General features: G+C 37.0%; 1 protein-coding gene across 4 annotated transcripts; it reads right to left on the bottom strand.

The window, feature by feature from the left end:
* Window positions 1–4,730: 4,730 nt before the first annotated feature.
* LOC124153439 (translocator protein-like) lies at window positions 4,731–22,699 on the bottom strand. 4 transcript variants are annotated; one of them, XM_046526591.1, is made up of 5 exons: window positions 22,676–22,699; window positions 22,240–22,506; window positions 11,123–11,243; window positions 10,953–11,047; window positions 4,731–5,078 (listed from the first exon to the last, which is right to left on the bottom strand). In XM_046526591.1, exons 2-5 carry the CDS (start codon window positions 22,363–22,365, stop codon window positions 4,896–4,898), a joined length of 525 nt encoding a protein of 174 aa, XP_046382547.1. In that variant the 5' UTR covers window positions 22,366–22,506; window positions 22,676–22,699; the 3' UTR covers window positions 4,731–4,895. The 4 variants fall into 4 exon arrangements, with proteins under 4 accessions (XP_046382547.1, XP_046382546.1, XP_046382548.1 ...); XM_046526590.1 differs by having other exon boundaries at window positions 22,240–22,503; window positions 22,648–22,689; XM_046526592.1 differs by lacking the exon at window positions 22,676–22,699 and adding an exon at window positions 22,648–22,665.
* Between the last annotated feature and the right edge of the window lie 537 nt (window positions 22,700–23,236).

Genomic DNA, 23,236 nt, shown 5'->3' on the forward strand with positions numbered 1-23,236 from the left:
GAAACAAATCCTTAACTAATGTTGAAAATCAATATTGTAATGAATAATTTGTTATCTAAGACAAAAAATAGTTATGATCCGTTAAATTCTTTGCGAAAAGCAGTAAATATCTAAGATTTATCTAATTCCTAGTGAATTTTCGTATTTTTCCGTGCTCATCAATTTTACCATAATTATGCAGTGTTTTTTTTCCAGTGTGAGCAATTTATGTAGTCATGAACTGTGATACAGTTGTCAAAACTCTGATTGCCACACTCTGTTGACTTATAAATAGTAGCAGATCTTTGGATCGACATCGATGATAGTCATCTGCATGTCGCAAGTGGAATCCTGGATATTTAAATACGATGTAATATTATGTTTTTCCACAGAGAAACTCTGTGGAAAAACTCACTCACCCACCATCATGTCAGGGGAAACACTTCCTCAGTTCTTTTTTGATTCATCCATAGAAACTGACTGAGGAATGGATTATAGAAAGAATCTTCGGGTCAACTGCACAAGTAATATTGGGCCTCCTCTTTTGAAGGGAAAATAGCGGACTAGATAAATATTGACCTAACAATGCACTTCCTGTAGAGCTTAGAGATGAAAGTTGAAAGGTGCATAAGCCATCGATGAAAAACATTTCCAGAAAACCATCATAGTAGTGGCCATTGGAGAATAACTCGTGTCATCAGTCCTCTCGTAATCATCGAAATCAAGTTCAAGAAGTGAAAGATAAGTTTGCTACAGATTATTAAGGGATCACTAACTCCATTAGATCGAATTTGAAACAAAGTGTTTGGATGATAAGGGAAGTGAAACATCATGTGAAGAAAAATAACACGGCTGGCTGGCAAGTTGAAGCTCCAAGCATTACGTTCGTGGGCGAATAGTGATGAAGAAGCATTCCCTGGTAGATTCAATTGACTCTTGCAAGAATTTCATGAGAATTTTCCTGTTGTTGAGTAGAAATTTACAGATTTCAATAATCATTTGAATCAATCATAATGAAAAAACATTGAATCGGTCAAAAATATCTTATGCGGGAAAATTTTTACGACCCCAAATGCAGAAAAATGCAGAATACGGAAACACTAAATGAGGATAATTTTTACATTGCTCGCATAGGGAATGAATTGGGACCCCAAAGAATAAATACTAAATGCGGAAAAACATTATATACGAAAAACCTTAAATCCGGATTGGACACTATTTGCAATGATCATGAATTTGAAAAAATATTGGAGAGGTCATATCCGATTTTTTAAGTTTCTACTCTGCCTTAATTATAAAATCTTCAAGCTTATATGGCTCAAAGTTTCAATATTAGCTAAGTTAAAATCATATTTGGTTTTACAATGTCATTTCAATGCTGATACCCCATCATCTATTTCACTAAAGTGATGGCCACTCAATACCAAGATGATCCAAATAAAAAATCAACTTACAATTTAAAAATTTTATTGAGTTTTCAAACACCAGATGTTGCATATCTTGTGTCCATTTGATTTTGGGTACATTTTAGAATTAATAAAGGATTTTTTTTTCTCCAAAAATCTTAGAATAATACACATACATATAATGGAGAATGTACCTGAGCCCAATTCATAACATATGTGTACATAAATATTTCATGATACTGATAATTATTTTCCAACAAATATGTACTTATTCTGGTCCAACTAACAAAATCACATGTGTTGGCATAAGTAAATATGTATGTACATATTCAGTTATGTAGCTAACTTTTCACTACGAAGTTCCAATGCTGAATTGGCAATGATTTGACAAAAATTTCATCACAATTTACAATTATTATACCAAGGCTCTATGTTATACTTATAGTTCTATGTTTTTCATTATAAACAGAACAGGAGAGAAAGAAGATTAATAAAATATAGAAGGACCAGCTAAAAATTTATGAAAAAATTAAATTAGAACATGTCAGTTAAGAAGAAGCCACAACTAACTTTTAGCTAGGGATACAACAAATTGAAGAGGTGAAAGTTTTTTTTTATTTTCTGCATTTTTCCAAATAGACAGTAATGGAAGAAGCAAGAAAGAAAACATCACCAGAATAGCCCATTCCAAGGGATAGTTTCATAAAAAGAAGAACTTACTCACAGCATAGTATAGAAGTATGGGAACTATTCATTATAACTTAAATTTTGGACATCTTTCTACATAGCAGTGATACATGGACAATGATAATAATAAGGAGGTCGAAGTATTTGAAAGGTGGTAAAACAGAAGAATTATGAATATCAACTGGATTGATAAGTGAGCAATGAGGACAGATGAAGATGTCCTAAGAACAGATGAAGAGTAATCTTATGAAAACTGCAAGAAGATAAAAAACTTTATTAGTCTCATGACAATGAATGATAGTCTCATGACAACAGTAATGGAAGGATAAGCAGACGGCAAGTATGGAAAAGTAAAGCCTTTTATGAAATAAATGGGGGCAATGATGAAGAATGTAAAAGAGAAGAACTAGGTAGGTAGAAATGCAAGGTATGCTGATAGGAAAGACGATAGGGAGCTGAGGTACTTTGAATCCCAGTGAAAAGTTTAGAAGACATTGGCCTAAGAGTAACCCATCCAAATGACTCCTCCTGAAACATACTCCCTCTCCATAAGAAACCTTTCTAATTTTTTTCTGGCTCTGTCCTTGCTCATAGTAGAATTGAGGAGAGAACAGAGTCAAATCAATCTGAGGGTCATTGGCTGTTGATAATATATAGTTGTGCAGATATATGTTGATGTTGGAAATCAGGATTGTAATCACTTTACAATTTTATCAAACTTCTCAATTTGAGGCAGAGGGCAAAAGCTGAGGAGTTGATATCTCACCTTTCTGAATGTTGAAATTACTAAATAATATAGCAGAATTCAAAATTTGCATAAAATGGCTAAATTTTTTTAGGAGCCCTCAGGCCCTCACTTGCAAAGGATAGCCCCTCCAAACATTCTAAGCATTCTTAAAAGTAGGAGTTAGGGTAGTAAAAGGCACTCAAGAGATTGCTCGGCTTTTAAACATTCCTAAGAAACTCTGTGTCAATGATGAATGGTGCATGGACAAAGTTTTATTTAGATCCATCAAAAATTCATTGAGTTGGCAATGAAAATCATATACATATGTACATGATGATAATATTTTTCATTAACCAAAATACATTGTTTCTAATTTCATATACATTGAAAGGATTAAATAAAATCCCCACAGGTCTGACAATTGTCAACATCTCCCATTTCTGAATTGGTAAGACATTACGTATAGGGTACCAATCAAAAAGATAAAATTCTAACGGGATTTTACCAACCACCAATAATTTTTTTCCCTTTCAGCATGAATTTCTAATTTACAAAAAAAATAATTCACTTGATATTAGACTATTATTACAGCTTAAAATAATGCCCATTACCTCAGCCTCATCGAGAATTTGATATTTTTTTGCATAAGCATCAACAGCTTAGTGACAGGGTCATGAATGGCTTTGCTGCTAATTTTAGACAATTTGACAGCAACTTAGTACTGAAAGACTAAATTTTGCTGGTTAGATACTGCACCAGAGAGGTTGTATCAACTTCCAATTTAAGCTGCTCATTTTAAATACAATTGCATATGTACTAAAGTTCACTAAAGTTTCCCAATGAATCAAGTAGCACTCGAAATGCTGTAAGGGATACATAAACACATTTGTGTCAGTGATGAGTCAGGGTCCAAGGCATCTGGATCCCCCCCCAAAATATAAAAATACAATTATTTTCCTTCATTAAAGATAACAAAATATGTATTGAAAATACACGAATTTACAAAATATTTCTTTAACAAATGAAGCTTTTTTGATAATGAAAAGCGGCAAAATTAGTTTAAAACCCATTAATTTGTACCCTGTTTTTCATAAATTTCCCCCCCTGGTTTTGGACCCCCACAAACAAAATTCCTGGCTATGCCACTGATTCGTGTTAATGTCTAAATGCATGAGCATGCGAATGAACTCCAATATGCAACATAGTAACCATCCAAATTTTACAAATGCACAAAAAGAAAATAAAATCTGTTCTAATTTGCTTAATGTATTTGTACATATGTATGTATTCCATTTTGGTTCACCAAAATCATTCATGGATACAAACATTAATTCCTATGGAATGTATAGTCTAACCAGGCCCTATAGCAATATTTGAGTCTTAGTACCATGTGTTTAGTAACTTTGTTATTGTCAACTCTGGAAATTGGTTTAAAATTATACAATGCTCTAAAAGAATTTAGTCATTTCTATAGAAGTATAAATCATTGACAATTAAAAGCAATATTTGGTTTTAAAAACACTAGTTATGGAATAAGTTGACTGTAAAATAGATGGGGTTAGAGGGTCTAGTCCAGGGTTAATTGCTGGGTGCCCAGTTGAGTTGAATCCCAAAACAGAAGGAAGAGAATATGTACTTGGGCAACTCCTCCGCCAAACAAGAGCTCCATACAGAGGGGTTTAAAATATTCTTATGTTACTCGTAGCAGGAAAAACATTTTCCCCTCTAAGGCGCCGGCAGGATAGGGTTATGTCCTGCTTAATAAAGTTATTTAAAACCTGAGGAGTTTTATGGAATCATCATGAATAAGCCGGAGAGAACATTTTGGTAGAAAACAATTTTTTAAACTAAACTGACTTTGATAAGTCTATTATCAACATCAAAGTCTTTCTGCATTTCTGAGAGCAATAAAGTTAAATTTTCAACTAAAGTTACTATGGTAGCTATTTGTTTCTTTGGGAAACTTTATTGACCCATAGTATCTACCATTATTGACTGGGAAGGTTACAAGGAGAGTGGATCAGAACTCATTGAGAAAAATTACATATTTCATTTTTAAGGAAATAAAAATGATTTCTATATATAGTCACCACCAATCACTCTGCTTTGCTCTTCTGGTTTTCTTTGTTGTCCCTCCATATGCAGTAATTAAGTGAGAGTGCAAGGGTCAGCCAAGCTAAGTATGGTGTCATAAGTATTCCAGCAGTTTTGTTGATTTTCCAAAATTCAAATATGCATGCTGCAACATTGCACCACAGAAAGGACATGTCAACCAAGCTCTGAAATATAAATAATAATAATAATAATATTTATTTGTCTGGAGATCTTGGTACATACATGTTCCATGATACACGGCATGTCAATGTTTAGTTACAAAAAAAGACATTTAAGGAAATAATAATAAACATTACCCGTACAGAACATATATACATTTACATAGTTAAATATTCGTCAATAGAATAAAATAAATGCATCAAAAAGAACTCCTTCACCTTAAATTTAAAACTAGACACTTTTTCCAAGCTCTTAATGTTTCTAGGAAGCTTGTTGTATAGTATAAGTAGTCCCACGTTAAAGGAGGAAAGGCTGGTTTCACTGGTTCTGATGAACTTTACATGTAAATTGCAAGAGTTCCTGGTTTAGTGGTCGTGAATACTATTGTTGGTAGCATACAAACCAAGATTGCATTTAGCACAGATGATTGCACTCAACATGTAAACACACGGAATTGGGAGAATGGAGAGTTTCTTGAAAAGAGGGTGACATGGAGCTCTAAGGTTGCACTACACATCAGTTAAATTGATATTCTTAATACGAATCAAAACATATTTCACTCGATATACTTATCATGCCTTATGAAAGAATGACTACCCTTTGCCGATTATCAATAGTAAACTATCAAGCTATCTGTTTCACAATCCTGGATTTGTATCTCGCTTTGTGTGGGAAACCAAAAACTTGTTGCATAACACGATATTTTATTTTATAACACAATGTTACATGTAACATGTTACTCAGATTTTTAACTTTTCTGTAAAACATGCTGTGCGTAACTTGTTTTATACAACATGTTACACAGTGTAAACGCACCTCTAGGTGCGCGTGTTTTCCAGCAACTCTCAAAAGAAAAAAACCTGGATGCCACGCAATCGGAAAGTAATATATGCATTTTTTAATCTTTTTTCACTTTTTGGCATTAATACGCTGCAGACCATTTTGGCTTAGGGCACCAAATTCAAATCCTCGCCACCGTTTCAAGCTGTTACAAAGTACCGACTTTATGTGATTGGTTCTCGATACAAATTCCACAGGCCAAGAACCTGCAGCATTGAGAACCGGATACCGGAACTGACCCATTTCTAATTGAAAATATGATGATGTTTCAATTGCCTCTCGAATGATCTTGGGTAAATATCAGGATTCTCTGGGAAAATATTACCTAGGAAATAGTATACGAGTTTGAATGCAGTTGTAGAATGTCATTCGTCGGGCAGATCGGGAGAGCTGTGAAGTGCTGCACACAAGAGCATCGAAGAGCAGTGAAAAATAATCATTTCCATCTGTCTGCTGCGGCTGAGCATACTTTGAGTGAACCAGGACACAACATCAACTGGGAAGAGACAAAAGTAATCACCACAGAATCCCGATATTTTCCCAGGATCATTCAAGAGGTGATTGAAATATGAAAACATCCTCATAATTTCAATCGAGAGGATAGCTACTAACTCCACAGCACGTGGAAGAGACTCTTTTGAAGAGACTTTTACTTTGAATAATGTTGTACATAGTCATTACACAAGATCTCAAAGTGATATTCATCACAATTTTGTACATACCATTTAAGTTGCAAGAATGGGGCCCAAAGAATTGGGCACCAAACTTTTCAACAAATTGCCTACAGATCTTAAAAATGTGAATAATTTTAATACGTCTAAATCTAATTGTAAGTTGAAAAAACTATTATTGACTACAATGTAATATTCAGTTGATGAATACCTTGACGATGCATTTTAACCCTTTAATATAAATATGTGCACAGGTAAATATCCTGATTGATATGTTTGCATGCATATATATGCATATTGTGACATACCGACCATATGTCCGGTATTTCCTTCGCTGAGCAATAACCCGAGCAGGGGATGATCGCATATGTGTGGGTGAGCGTGCATATGACTGTGTGTGTGTGGATAGATTGTCATGCCCCGGGCATGAGGTATATGTGATTAACGAGTGTTTTGTGTTGGTCAGCACAGACCGTTGGTTGCCCCACTCGACGGAGAGGCACAAGTGAAACCCCTCTTACCTCAAAAAAAAACCCCATCCCTTGTGCATAATTCCCCTCCACATGAGTATAAATACGCAAAGAGAGAGAGCCTAAAGGCGAGAAATCCTAGCCCGGTCGACGGGGAAAGAACGAGAGTGGTAACGTGCCTGATGGTCGTCATTTCTGGGGGTGACCAGAGAGTGCTGTGGGAGGACGAGATTGTTCTACGGAGATAGCCAGAAGCGGAGCGAGATTGCAGATGAGCGACAGACGGGACCAACGCCCAGAGGTCGGGAGGAAGACAGCCGTCGATCCCGCGGACACTTGGGTCCAACTCGTCGCATCATTGACGGCTCCTACTGCTCAGGCTCCGACGAAATCGTAAGAACGTCGCAGTTAGAGACCCGTCCTCATGCTTGTTCGCCCAGACCCAAACTACTTCCCAAACTGTGTAGCCAGAATATTGGTTCTCTCTCTCTGTCTCGGTGCGCCGTATCTATCAACAAACTGCTGACTCATTGTCAGAAATCTGATTCAGTGTGATCACGAAAGCAGCCTAAAGACTTGATTTGGGCATATTATAAACTCAGCCCACATATTCTATAAATCACGAATTGTTCTTTTTGTTTTTGGAGGGGGATAATTGAATCATATCATATTGTGCATTTTTCGTTCACCTCATCTTCATCAGGGTAATTAATTTCGACAAATGTGTGTGTATGTTATGCAAGTGGAAAATATATTTTTTTTTGTGTCTCAAAGTAATCAACAATGGTTCGATCATTCCGTACTCGGGACTATTGATGCCCTCACCACCCTATAAAATATGTGGCGTTTCATGTTCTGTCACAATATATTGTGACAGTATGACCCGCACATATAATGTTTTACTTTCGTTCGATTTTTCACTTCGCTCGTTCCCTGTCTCGAGCTTTTGCTCATTCCAAATTCGCAGGCACAGCATTAGACAGGCGGCCTTGCTCTCAACTACATTAGGATCTCGCATGTCATTTGTCTATTGTGTCACGTGAATGACGGCTCAAGGCGTCGGGGTTGATATGTTGGTGGACGGTGCAAGGAGGCAGTCTGATATACTCCGTGAGCCTGGCAAGAAGAGGTCAGCAGCGCACCGGGGAGCGAGAGAGGGAGAAAAGGAGGGCGAGGAGCTGTGTCTAGGAGATTTCGTCGAGTCGAGTAACGCCAATCTGCCAATCATCCCGTAAACCTCAGGCAACCAAAAGCCTGTGGGTAGATGACGCGCCCAGCGGTGATTTAGAGGAGGAGCCACATCTCGACACATAAGTACTCTACAAATCCCCTTTTCCCTGGATCGTGAATTATCCACTCTCCATACTCCAACCAGCATTTCATCCGCTAAGAAGACACCTCGTGTGGAGGTGATCGATTGTAACAGTGAATCAGGAACAATTTCACTTAACGTCAAAAAAGCTTGCCACGAAGCCATAAAACCTGTATAATTATTCTCCCGTCCTTGCAGTTTGTGCTTAAAATTCTAATAGCGCTGGACACTTTAGTACGAGCGGACGTGGAGCATGTAAAATTCAAGTTGGACAATCAAGCCGACATTCATAATTGTAGTAGAGATTCCTACAGAGACCATTATGAATTTTGTTATGCATTAGTATTAGTTTTTGTTTTGGTGGGGTATTGCATTTTTTTGTTCTTTTTCCATCAGTGTGTCATCCAAACAGATGATCATTCCATCCCTCATTAGATTTAAGGAGGAAATTGCTTATGTTCATTTTATTTTCTTTTTTTGCCAATAAACGTGTAAAACCATTCACAATCTGAGCAAAGTCGTTTTGTTTCTGCAGTGCTTCGCATTGCGGTTCAAAATTCCCATATTTTCCTTTTCTTTCGTGATCGCATGCCGTAGAACCCACGTGGTTTTCCTTTTAGGTAAGATCCATCCACTGTCAGTGGATTACGTGAAGGTATGCACTATCGCCGATGGTTTCCAACCAGTGGAGCCGGGGATCGAAATCGTCCAACATTAGAGTTGGCAAATTCATCTGATGATACGTATCGTCACAATATGTATACGTATGATTTTGACGTGCCTTATATCTTGTCCATCATTAATGTACTCGATCGTTGGGCAAATAAAGATATTATTATTATCATTACTCTCCGCCTCATGCCCACATGTTATTGGTCGCGAGGCGACCAATCAGCGGCAACACGAACTGCCGGGCTGCCTATATAATGGCGGCCAAGAGACTGTATCTAACACTTTGACCTGAAGATGCCTGTTGGAATGCAGGAGAAACTATAATCTCCATCGCAACAGCGATACAAAGACACCCGGAAAAATGCAGCCTCCATTACCATCGAACCAACAGGCTGATGACTATTATGTAAGAGGGTTGTTCATTAACACTTTAGAAAGAGGTATAAAAAATTATATTGGGTCAGTTTTTTATGTTTTTCATTATAATCTCTTTTCAGCTCCATAAAATTTTTTAAGCATTTTTCCTGGTATTTTAAGCCATCCCGAAAGTAGAATTTCAGGATAGCCTCAAACTAGGCATTCGTTTGGGTGATAACCTCCTCCTTTGATGCAAAACTTTGCCCGTCATGGCATTTCTTTAAGTTTGGAAATTAGAAAGAGTCACTGGAAGCCAATTCTAGTGAATAGAGTGAATTTTGTAATAAAGGAAACTATAATTCCGTAATTTCAGCCATTGCAACTGAACTGGTGTGCAACCATGCATTGTCTTACTGAAGGACGAACATCTTTTGTTTTAAAATAAGGACACTTTTCCTGATTTCTGCCATCAATCGGTCCAATAACGATGCATAATACATACTTGTCCGTTATCGATCTTCATTTTTCAAAGGAATCGATGTAGATTATTCTGCATACATTCCAAAATATCATTGCCATGACCTGACCGGCCCATTTCACCATCTTTGCCTGCTTTGGAGCCTGTTCATCTTCAAAATTCCATTATTTTACCCATTTCTTGTCTCTGTAGTCTAGTGATGAATCAATATTTTATCAAAAGTTATGCATCCACACAGAGAATCCTCAGGATGGCGAAGGAAAAGTGCTGAACCAGCCTCTAAGTTTACCACACAATTGCATTTATTCTCAACTGCGAGCAAACGTGGCAGGGATCCTGTCGAGATTTTTTTCACACCCAAATTTTTGGGCAAAATTGAAGCAATTGAGCATTGCGATATGCCTGTGACCTTATCATTATCGCGCACTTTGATTCGTCTACCACTTGCAACCATATGGTGAATTTTGTCAATCATTTCGGTGGTAGACACTTCCACAGGGTATCCGGAACAATGTTAATTTTCTGGATGTACGGCCTAGTTTAAATTCATTCACCCAATTGTAAGTAGTGGCAAACACAAAATGAGATGTGCCATGAACTTTAAGCAACTCAGCTTTGATTTCCTTCAGCGTTAACCCTTTTGAACACCGGTGTTTGATCAACGCATGAAATTCCTTTTATCCATTTTTATAAACAAATGAAAGTTCTTCACTACATAATTGGTAACAACAATGAAACTAGGGGGCTGGATACAGCTGAAACTTTTACAGCTGACTAGTCACCAGTGCTGCTTTCTGGTTAACATTAATTTTTTTATACTCAGAGAATAATTTCTTGGAGATTCTAAGGACTTATTTAACTATCCTTGTAATATATTGAACTTTCTAATTCAAAATGTATTTTTTACCAGCTTCTTAATGAGGCAATAAGGAAACTATAATTACATGTAGAGAATGGGTTCACACTCTTTAATATGATTTTATTAACACAGCAAATAGATAATCAAAATCTGTTGAGGCCATTCTATATTTATGATTTGGACAGTAAAATTAATTGACACATTCCTGTACGAAACTCACCCATTTCAGGCTACGGAAATAGAAGAAAACAGGATTCCAGCTCCAGTTAAGTGCCAACTGAGATGCATAAAGAGTAAGTGGTATTCGGGCTGCACCTACGATAAAGCAAAAACTTAGTTTAATAAACTAGAATGAATGCCATAAGACATATCTTTGGATTACTCGCTAACCATTTATCCCTCCTCCATCCTTCCATATCAGATATGATGCATATCCCATTCCCGTGTAAAGAGTGGACCAAACTATGGCAAAAGCAGCACTGGGTGGACGCCAAGATGGTTTCTTCAGTTCCTGAGATTAAGAAATTTATTTCCACTTAACAAGGCCTCCGGCATTGCACATAGTAGTGCACTAGCACCACGTGCTCAGGAATGCAAAGCAGGAAATGATTATAACATATGTTTTTATGCTTACCTTCCTTTTTTCGCTTAAAACACATATATTTGAAAAATATATATGTACAGGGTATACAATTCCCAAATACAATACTTAAAAGCTAAACGCATCAATCAAATCAAAAATCAATCAAATCAAAATAAAATCAATGCATCTTTAAAGGTAAATGATTTACATGGGGCAGGCTGAAGGTAAGTTATAGATAGGTAGGGCTGTAAGTATCGTCTAAAGTCTAACAGCCTTCCAGTCTTTTGTTGCTGGGTTGTGATGCGGATGAGAGTTTTTCCATGTTTACTGAACTATCAAACGAACTCATTCATCGACGAACTCCAAATGAAGAAGTCAAACCATTATAATTATCCATTTTGGTTCACACCTGAGGTTATCACAATGATTAACACAAAAATAAAATTACATAGACAGTACAAGATATCTAAATCTCACTGTGCTTACTTGGAATTTAGCAATGCCAGAGGTGTTTGCAAGAAGGATATCAAAAAGTGCCATTATAATTATGTACTAATTGAAGGTGCAAAAATCAATTCCACACATTATAAAATATTTTTGGACCTATGCTAACTCTGTGAGAAAGTCTAACAGCCTTCCAATTAAAACGTATTTTCAGGCAACTGAGAGAAATAATGGGAACGAAATTGTTAATTTATTTGCCACTTAATCTTGCTGGAGTCTATAAACCCTTGGCTCACACGATACTTACAGCCCTACCTATCTCTAACTTACCTTCAATTGCTCTGGCTTCACAAGAGATGTTTGATAAACTTAAGGCTCTCAATATGAACAAGGGCCACCGTTTGTTTTAAGCTATTGTTGTGATATCCTTGTTGAATCCCTCACCTATTTATTCAATTTTTTCCTTGTCTCAGGGAATTTTTCCACACATACTAAAAATTAGCTATTTAGTACCTATTTTCAAATCGGGCAACAAAGAAGACGTAAGAATTAAGACGTAAGGAATTATAGACCTATCTCTATACAATCAAGTATGGATTGATAAAGTATTTGAGTCTTGTCCTGGACCATGTCAGTCCTATTTTTAAATTTGTTACAATGAATGAACAACATGGCTTTTAATGCTGGTCGCTCTGCCACCACAATTTGATTTCCTTTCAGAATTATGTCCTAAATGCCTTTCATTCTATTTGCAAGTCGATACCATATACATGGATTTTAGCAAAGCATTTGACACAGTATTAATCATCCTATAAGGAAACTCTATGCTAACAGTATTTCTGGGAACTTGTTTAAGTGTTTTGTATGTTACCTTCATGAGAGAAAGCAGGCTGTGAGAATAGAATCACACCTTGCAAATACATTCAATGTCTCCTTTGGAGTTCCTCGGGGATCGCATTTGGGTCCTTTTCTGTTTAATTCGTTCATAAATGATATTGCAAGTACAACCCGGCATGTCCATTTTTTCCTATTTGCTAATGATTTAAAACTTTACCTACAAATTAAATACTAAACTGATTGCCTTTTCTTGCAAAATACCTTTAATATATTATCCAACTGATGTACTCTCATGCCTTGGAACTCAATATAAATAAGTGTAACTGCATGTAATTCTACAGAAACAATACGCCTGTATCATTCAAGTATATCATCATTAATACCGAACTCTGCCAAACTATGGAGATCAAGGATTTGGGCATATGGTTTACACACACAATGACTTTTGACAAATACATTTGACACTATTGCTAAAAGAGCTAATAAAATGCAAGGGTTCATAACCATATTCACCAGAGATATTTTTGATGTAACCTGCATCAAATCAATATTTACCATGCTTGTGTAACCTATTTTGGAATATGGCAGCATGTGGTATCACCATTTTACGAGTGTCATTTAAATAGGCTTGAAAAAGTTCCAAGACGTTTTAATAGGCTATGCATGCACAAAGTCAGTGCTAATGTCTTCGATCAATAATATCTCTTACCCTGATGCATACATGGACTTAGGAATTTCAACTCTATCTTCACGGTGCATCATGGCAGATATGATGTTCCTAAGGCTTGGTTACACGATACATTAACACGTACGGGTTAATGTCTAAATGTATGAACACGAGAATGAACGCCAAAATGCACCGTGTAACCACCCAACTTGTGTGAATGCATGCACAGAAAATAGAACCTGCTCCAATTTGGTTGATGCATTCGTACATGCTCCGTTCCGGTCCACCAAAATCATTCACGCAAACGTACATTAACTTGTACGTGTTAATGCACCGTGTAACCAGGCCTTTACAAAAGTTATTAAATAATAGAATTTCTGGTTCCGAACTTTTGGAATTAGTATCCCTACAAATACCAAATCATGCAACCAGAAGCAAGTATTCATTCCACAGAGAATTTTATAGATGCAATTATGTGTACCACAGCCCTATAGCTAGGATTCTGAGGGAAGGAAATGAATTTCCTTCTGAAATCGATATTTTTGCCATGAAGGTTACAAAGTTGAAGCAATGCTTGAGGAACAATCTTAATCAGATATGAAATGTTTTCCTTCTATTTTTTGTAGAGATGTGCAAATGGTATCTGCGAGTACTCGAATACCTCGAATACTAAAAAGTATTTGATATTCGAGACCTCGAATAATTATGCTAAAGGTATGCTCTCGAATACTTTGAATTTTGTGCCATACACTGTCGCACGCACGTTGTTGGTAGTTGACTTGGAAAAATGTAAAGAACACTAGTTGTTTAGTGCATGCAGCGCCGTTATAGGCAAGTTGATGAACTACATCAAATTCGTGGATTAGAGCAGTGGAGAGAGTGGGTAACCGAAAATGATCGGGTGAAAAAATCTGAAAATCCCCGGTTTCCCCCACCAGGAGAACTTCAGTGCCGTGGGATAGTAAATACGTAGCACAATTCCCAAAATCCACTACCCCCTCCATCCATCAGCCCTCGGCCCTTCCTCTGCCGCTTTCTGCTTCTCCGAAATCACACAAAAGGCCCCAGCTTGTGCAGGGTTCATATTACGAAGACCATAAATCAAAAGCTTAAAAAGAAAATATCAAGTTACAGGAGGATAATAGAATCGAGATTCACCCTTCCCTCTTTCTCCCCCACTGACCTTTTTCTGCCTACCTGCTTCAAGTTCCCTGTTTACAGAGGTCAACTGCTGCAAGAGTCATCTATTAGCCCAAAAGATATCTTACAATGACTTTCGGCATTGATATTACACCTTTATTGGATTGAAATATTAGTAATGTGTGCGTAATTTAAAAAAGAATAAGACCAAACGCGACACATTTCTGACTTTATTTAAGCATTTTACGCAGGAAATAAAAGTCAAAACACAATGGAGACTTAGTATTCTGGCAAAACTCGATAACCTCGCAGCTGAGCTTCTCGGAAGTTGATGCGGTATTTTTTTTCCGAAAACATACATCAAGTTACAATTTATGAGTTATGCTATAAATCTCTATTGACACAGTTACAAACGAAGGGATATTTTCTCAGGATATTTACTTTCTCCCTGCTAGCAATTTGAATTCATCGTCTATCTCATGAGAACTTCCAAAGATGGACTGAAAATAATTGAAGAAAATCCGGTGGAGAAGGGCGTGTATTTTGCAAAACGCCTCTGATTGTCCGCTAGCACTTGGCAGCAGGAGTGGGGGTAAAGCGAGCTACCTGTTGAAAATAAGAAGTTGGATGAAGCCGAGTATCAAATGGGCGTGCCGCTGAAATGGTGTTTGGTAGATAAGAATGTATACATCAGACAGAAATCCATCATAGCAGAGTAAGTGCCGAGACGGCATCATTTTTTCGCGAAGTGGTATATCCCCTTAGAATATTTGAAAGAGATGTTAGTCGAACCAACTATAAGCCCAATTGTTTCCATAAAATTAAAATATTCCATTAATCAGCTAAATTCCTATTTGAATCCTTGAAAGGAAATCACAATTACTCGCTAAAATCTTTTGTTTCCTGCTGCATAGGCAACAGAGTCAAACATTCCCAATTCATCGTTTAGTATTCGAATATTCGAGCAGTGATTTAATATTCGAGTTCGAGAAATTGCTATTTGAGCCATCTTTAATTTTTTGTCAAGTTACAATAGCCACAATAATTTGTTGCTTTGATATTTTATTTTAATCTTTATTTTTAACTTAAGTTCCAATTGGTTCCCATGATGTTGTATACACATCATTTCTTAATGAATGGGTAGTTGCCCGTGTACGTGCAATATACGTATTTACATATTTTGTGCAATAAATACAAATATAATAATAATAATAATAATAGTTTATTGACGGGAAAATTACCCAATTACAAAAATGTACAATTATCATAAGATAGAAATATTTTTAAGCTCTTAAAAATACAGGAATAATCGTATAAACTTGCTGTAAAAACCAACAATAGAAAAAATAAACACAGTAGTTAAGAATAATAGATTGAACAGTCACATATCTCTTAACCCCTCAAGCGTGACTTTAAATGCCCGTGGTCGTTCTCTCAGCGTGTGCGACACAGCGTTTGTGTCGTCCGATTGCCATGCCTCAAGCGTGCGCGACGCACCCTATGCATCCGAATGTTTCATTAGGTATTCCTATCTCTTAAGCTTCCATATATGTACTTTTAGTGAGTATATATGTGAGACACATCTGCCTGCTATCGTTCTGTGCCCCTGTGTAGTCTGTGTTTGCGTTCTCGTATTTTTTAGAATATTTTTTTCTAGCTGATGTCAGGAAAGAAACGCTTCCTCTAGGGTCAGCGTCTGGTGGATGCTAATGAAAGATATCCTTCCACTCAAGCTCTGGTTATGTGCTTTCTTAGCGATTGTGTGTGACATGTGGGGATGCTGAATGCTTTCGTCTCTGGTTCATTATCAGCTGCTTCTCTGCCCCATCGTTTCCTTTCTCTTTCGTCAAGGCAATGATAGTGAAGGCATAGTCCGTCCAGGCATTGTCACTCAACGCCTCTCGGAGCCTCGAAGACCGGCCAGCATCCCCGCATCTTGGTATCTTATTTACGGCGTTTGAGGCTAAGGGTTGGGGTGTTTTCGCCCCTACGCTTGCTTTGGTGATTTTTTTTAATTTATTTTTTTCGGCCTTGAATCCACTCCATATCTCTACCCCTCTTTAGTTGACCATGGCTTCTAGCTCGCGTGAGTTGTGCGATGAGCAAGTGCTTGACGCTTTGGAAGAAGAGAGCGCAGGATGCTCAGATACTACTTCGGAAATTTCAATTGGATACTCTCTGGATTCCAGTTCCGAAGAGAGCAAAGGACCTTCTCATTTTTCCGTGAATCTTCAAGAAAATAATTGGGAAGAGATCGACAGTGCTGACCCTCCTCAACCTTTTGCGTGTGAATTAGTGGGAAAACAAATATTGCCTGTTCCGTGTATAGATGATCCCTTGGCATATTTTGAGTTATTTTTTGATGATGAAATAATTTCAATTATAGTGACTGAGACAAACCGCTACGCAGCACAGTTTCTTGCTCGTGAGAAAGAGAAAATTACGAAGCAAAAAAAGTCGCGCTTCCAAAAGTGGGTCCCCACAACTCTAGGGGAAATAAGGGTGTATTTAGGTTTACTGATGTTGATGGGAATAATTCAGAAACCAGGCCTCAGAATGTATTTTAGCAGAAAGCATTTATTAGAGACTCCATTTTTTCCCAATGCAATGAGTGAGCAAAGATTTTCATTGCTCACCAAATTTCTCCATTTTGTAGATAATACCGATGAGGAATTTGTAAAAAAGTATCCAAAACTGTATAAAATTTTACCAATTAGTGAATATTTGAAAAATAATTTCCAAAAAGTGTATATTCCCGGTAAGGAAATCAGTGTAGATGAGTCTTTGTTGTTGTGGAAAGGTAGACTGTCGTGGAAACAGTATATTCCCATGAAAGCTTCCCGGTTTGGGATAAAATTGTTTGAACTTTGTGACTCCGCAGGGTATTTATGGAATTTTATTATTTACTGTGGCTCAGGGACAAAATTGGGCTGTGAAATCACAAAGGACACAGATCTTTTTTCAACTAAAGTTGTTCTAAGTTTGTGTGAGAAACTATTAGACTCTGGTAGATGTGTTTATATGGACAATTTTTACAGTAGTCCCGATCTTTTCCATAGGTTAGTTCAGAGGACAACAAATGCTGTTAGAACCGTGAAAATCACGCGTAAAGGTATGCCAGTAAACCTCAAAAAGAAACTAAAGAAAGGAGAAGTTGTTAGTGCAAAGTGTGGGAAATTGGTTGCTTTGAAGTGGAAGGATAAACGCGATGTTGCATTGCTGACTACAAAGCATTCAGACCAAATGCAACCCGTAAGTCGAAAGGGCGGGCTAGAATGTGTAAACAAACCTATGTGTGTAACAGAATATAATAAATATATGGGCGGTGTAGATTTAAAAGATCAACTTTTAGAATCGTTCCTGCTGGAAAGAAAAAGGACAAAAGTGTGGTACAAGAAATTATTCAATCACTTAGTTAATACGGCTGTGTTGAACGCGTACATTTTATACCGTAAGGCTGGTAATAACAAAGATTACCTATCATTCAGAATGAGCTTAGTGAACAAAATAATTGCTAAGTATCATGGGCAGAATTTAGAACAGCGCAAAGGACGGCCCTCGGATATCGATACGGAATGTACGCGATTGACCGGGCAGCATTTTGTTCAACAAAACCCGAAAACTGAGACATTTAAGGTTGAAAGAAGAAAGTGTGTTGTGTGCACAAAAAAACGGAAAGAGAAAAGAGACAAGATATAGATGCAAAAACTGCCCAGGAACACCCTCACTCTGCTTAGAACCCTGTTTTGAGCAGTATCACATGCAGGTCAACTATTAACCACCGGATAAGAGGAGCAGGAAAAAGTTAATGGGTCTGAAAATTGTAAGTACGCGTTCATAATGATAAAATTTAAACAATTATTTATATAATATATTTTTTTGGATTTTTTTTTGCATTGTGATAAGATTCAAAAAAATATTTTACTTCATGTCTGCACAAAATCTGAAGTGCCTCTAAATTAAAGCACCCTGGGTGGTTTAAATGCCTACGATTAAAGCACCGTACAGGGACGGAATAGCGAGGACGCATATGCTGTGTCGCACGCGCTTGAGGGGTTAAACAGTGGAAATAGACATTATCATTATACACAAGAACAAATTATTTAAGTCAATGCACAAATAAAGGTAGTTTTCTCTTTAAATTCTTTGGATTTAAATTACAAAGGTCAATGTTACTACATTTGTAGTTAATGCTCCGCATAGTTCTGGTTAAGGGTGAGTGGAAGGTGTAATTTCTATTGGAATGAGGGAGTGAAAACATGAATGTTTGCCTAGTGTTTAAAATGGGGACATGGAAAGGGATCATTTCTACCAGATGAATAGAGTCAATGTCTCCATGCAGTAGACGGAAGGAATGTTATGTCCAGGTGTAATCGACGGGTTGCCAAAGGTAACAGATTAAGAAGGGATAGTGTTAAGTCATAAATAATAGGGAGGATGTTAAATCTGTAGGATACTAATCTTATGAATCTGCGTTGCACACTCTCAATAGCTTTGATGTGAATGTTATAGAACGGGGACCATACAATAGAGGCATACTCAAGAATAGGGCGGATTAAAGTGCAATAGAGGATCTTACAAGTAATATTATCAAAATCTCTTGAAATTCTGAATATGAAACCCATTGTTTTAGTAGCTTTTATGACTATGGATTGGATATGATACTGAAATGTCAGGGATGAATCAAATGTAACACCTAAGTCACATATTCTACTAACTCTAGAGATAGTAGCATTATTTAAGCTATAGTCGTACATAATTGGAGACTTAATTTTATGAAAGGTTATTACATTACATTTTAATGCGTTTAGTACCATGAGGTTATCATTACACCATTTTTCAAATTTGTAGAGACAATTTTTCAATTTGTTACAATCCTCAAGTGATCGGATGCAGCCATAAATTTTTAAATCATCAGCATATAGTAAGTACTTGAATGGATGCAGGGGGAGGTTGATATCATTAATATACATTAGAAACAGAAGTGGCCCCAAATGTGACCCTTGTGGTACACCAGAATTGGCAGTGAAGACAGAGGACAGAACTCCGCTCACTTTAACATACAAGTTCCTATCAAGTAGGTAACTTTCAACCCAAGCTAGAAGTTGACCACTTATACCATATGCTTTTAGTTTAGCAATTAGAATTTTATGATTAATTTTATCAAATGCCTTTGAAAAATCTGTATAGATTGAATCAACCTGAGAGTGCTGGGACATGGAATTTATTATGTATTCTTGATATGTTAGGAGGATAGTTATAGTGAAGCGACCTGGCCGAAATCCATGTTGCTCTTCCACTATCAACGAGTTTAAGTCAGGAGCTATTTTGTCTACAATTATGCTCTCAAGAACTTTGGTTATTACAGACTGAATTATAATTGGTCTGTAGTTCAACACATCAGTTTTATCTCCGCTTTTGAAGATGGGTACAACATAACTGGTCTTTAGTGCACTTGGGACTGTGCCACTTTCCAGGGATTTATTAAACAATATGAACAAAGGATAGGCTAATGAATGACGACAACTTTTTAGGACGATTGCAGGAATGTTATCAGGGCCAGTACCCTTTGTTAGATCTAGATGAGACAGTTTGCTGATAATGTTTTCACAAGAAATGTGAAGCTTGCTCAGATTGAGTGTTGTGTCATAGTTAGGTATAACTAAGTTGTCAGGCTGTTGATTACTGTAAACTTTGACAAAACAGGAGGCAAATAGGTCAGCTATTTCTTTATAATTTTCAGCAATCATATTGTCGTAGGTCATGTGGTGAGGAAATTTGTCCATCTGTTTGGTATTCTTGACATAAGTCCAGAAATATTTAGTATTATGTGAAATGGATGATTTAACCTCGTCCATATACTTAGAGTAGCACTCTTTAGATAGGATTTTGCACTTCCTTCTGATTTCAGAAAATTTTGCATAGTCTAAATGACTCCCAGTTCTTTTAAACCTTTGATGATGCAGCTTCTTAAGACACATTAAATTTCGGAGCTCAGCAGAGAACCATTTTGGAAAGCCATTACTTTTGATGTTAATGATAGGAGTGTATAGTTGGATAGCATTGTGGAGGACACTGTAAAATGAGTGAGTCGCGTTATCAATATTTTGATTAGAGAGTATTTGGGGCCAATTAATATTGATCAAGTAGTTATCAAGGCTTTCAAAATCACAGGCTTTGAAGTCATACAATTGCATTGAATACTCAATCAGCTCAATGGGGTTGGACAAGCACACATCAAAGTGAAGGGCAGGATGATAATTATCACAGACAATAAATGGATCACATACAATATCACAGTGTAATTTGTCAGAGGATGTAAACACCAGGTCAAGGAGTGTACCATGCTTATTGTGAACAGAGTTCCTTTGAGAAAGCCCTAAGAATGACATACTGTTAATAAGGGCCCAGGCTTGGTGATAGGATGGATTATTGTCCGTAATATTTAGCCAGTTCACATTTGGCACGTTGTAATCACCGGCAATTACAACTTCCGAATATTGAGAAGAATTTAACAGGTTTTCAAGTGAATAAACGTGAGCCTCATAACAGTCAGGATGAGATTTGGGGGGTAGGTACACAGCACTAATCAGGATTTTGGAGGAAGCACCAGTGATGGCCACAAATAATTGCTCGACATTGTTTACCGGCGATTTAACAACCTGAGCCTTAAGGAAACGATGTACTCCAATTAACACACCACCACCGGATAATTTATCTGATGTTTCACACGAACGATCACATCTGAGGATATCGAGGAATAAATATAGAGGAATCACGAAACAAATTCCTTCAAATAACTAGACAGTTGATTTTCTTTACCACTAGGCAAGTGGATGCAAAGGCAAAGGGCCTATACTTAAATATAACTAAACTGAAGTTAACTGGTAGAAAAAAACCATAAGTATAAAATATCATTATGAAATTGAGCATATGTTTCCAGACCTGTGCCTCCTTCCCTAAAAATGAAGGTGAAATGTTTTTTAATCATCAATAACACTGCTTTGGCACAAGAATGATATGATTGTAAATTAAACATCTGTGATGTTTTCTGTGTAGCGTGGATCTCAGGACCAAGAAGATTGTAATGGTACCACTACCAGAGAATTAAAGATTTAAAATTTTAAGATAAGTCAAGAGTTCCATTTAAAAATAAAAATTTATAATTAAATTCGTAAATTGAAAAATTAAAAAATAGCCATGAATATCCTATTCATCCCACCCTTTTGGTAAAGTCTCGAGTTTCTTTTGATGATATGGAATGGGGGGGATTATCCATGGAGTGGGGGCATTGATACTCGTTCCCCTAGCCGCTGTCAAGGTGGCCAGATTTGTCCCTTGATTAAATCAAGAGAGTGGAGAACCCTGGCAACTAAAAATGAGTCGCTTACCCAATCTGTTCTTCATTCACAACCCACACCCTTGCCTCCCCAAACAAAACATCACTTGGACAAGAAATACCTGAGAATTCATTTCGTCATCATCTACTTTAAGTGCGTAATAAGTCCTTTCTTCATATAAGCCTTTAATTTGCACCTGACCATAGGAGTTTTCATTTCATGTGAAAATGCTCATTAATTAAGTTTTCTAGAGTTCAACCTCGCCTATTTTTGTGGAAAATGCATCATGGCACTCCTATTGTTAATAAAAATGAAATAAAATATAGAGTGGAATAAAAATACACATATTTCCTGAATAATTCGAACAAATAACGTTTAAAATGCACGGTGACCAAACCAACATTAAATTTTGGATTGGATGTTTAATAGGTTATCCAGGAGAAAAAAGGATTGGGCAACTAAGTGCCAAATCCTGTGACAATCGAAAGGAAATTACCTGATACCATGGGTCAGAGAGTGGTCTAATAAGTAGAGCATTGATGCCACCCGCCACGTGAGGAATAGCAATAGCCCCCAGTGCTCTCCACGCACTCGATGGTATTCCAGATTTGAATATGCCCATATTTGAAAACAGAAGTTAACTTCGGTTTAACATGAGAATCGATCCAACATCTTGGGAGATATGCTCCGTATCAATGCTAGTTGGTGGGACCTCAATATCTTATCTGCAGAGCGTTTCCATCCGCCAATGGAATCATAACTGCTAAAAGGAAAACAAAATTTAAGTTCGACCCTCACTTCATGACATGCGACTATATTGAGAAGAGGTCAGGGAAAGATAATTTTCTTTGGTTGTTCATAATCGAAATTAATAAAACTAAATAAAATAAGACGGATATCACACTTTCTAAGACCGTGCACACTTGTGTTACCTCATGTTACCTTGTTACCTTGGCCCACAGTTTTCTTCCCAAACATCTGCAGTGCTACCAACATTTAGCATAAAACTCAAGTGACGGTATCAGTGTACAATATTTAACATTACTCACTTATGCGTCCATTGACATCGCTGATTTGTTAACATATGGCAGACAAGACATCAATACTTAGTACTATATGATGTTATACTGCGAATCGTCCCTAATATACCAGTTACAGGACCTACAATACTAAGTATTTTCTCGCGGCGAAGCTGAGATTCGCTGAAGGTATAAGTGTTTAAAAATCATCATTACTCTGTTATGCGTCCATTCATCTCGCTGATTTAATATATGGCAGACAAGACATCAATGCATAGTACCATACATAAAAATTCCGTGAAACGTCCCCAATATACAAGTTACTGAACCTGCAATATTTAGTAATTTCTCGCCACGAAGCTGTTATTCGCCTGAAGGTATAATTGTATAATATTAATAATTACTCTGTTATCCGTCCATTCGTCTCGCTGGTTTTTTGATATATGGCAGACTAGACATCAATACTTAATACTA

This window comes from Ischnura elegans, chromosome 2 (genome assembly GCF_921293095.1).
Source record: "Ischnura elegans chromosome 2, ioIscEleg1.1, whole genome shotgun sequence".
In the NCBI taxonomy this organism is placed as follows: Eukaryota; Metazoa; Arthropoda; class Insecta; order Odonata; family Coenagrionidae; genus Ischnura; species Ischnura elegans.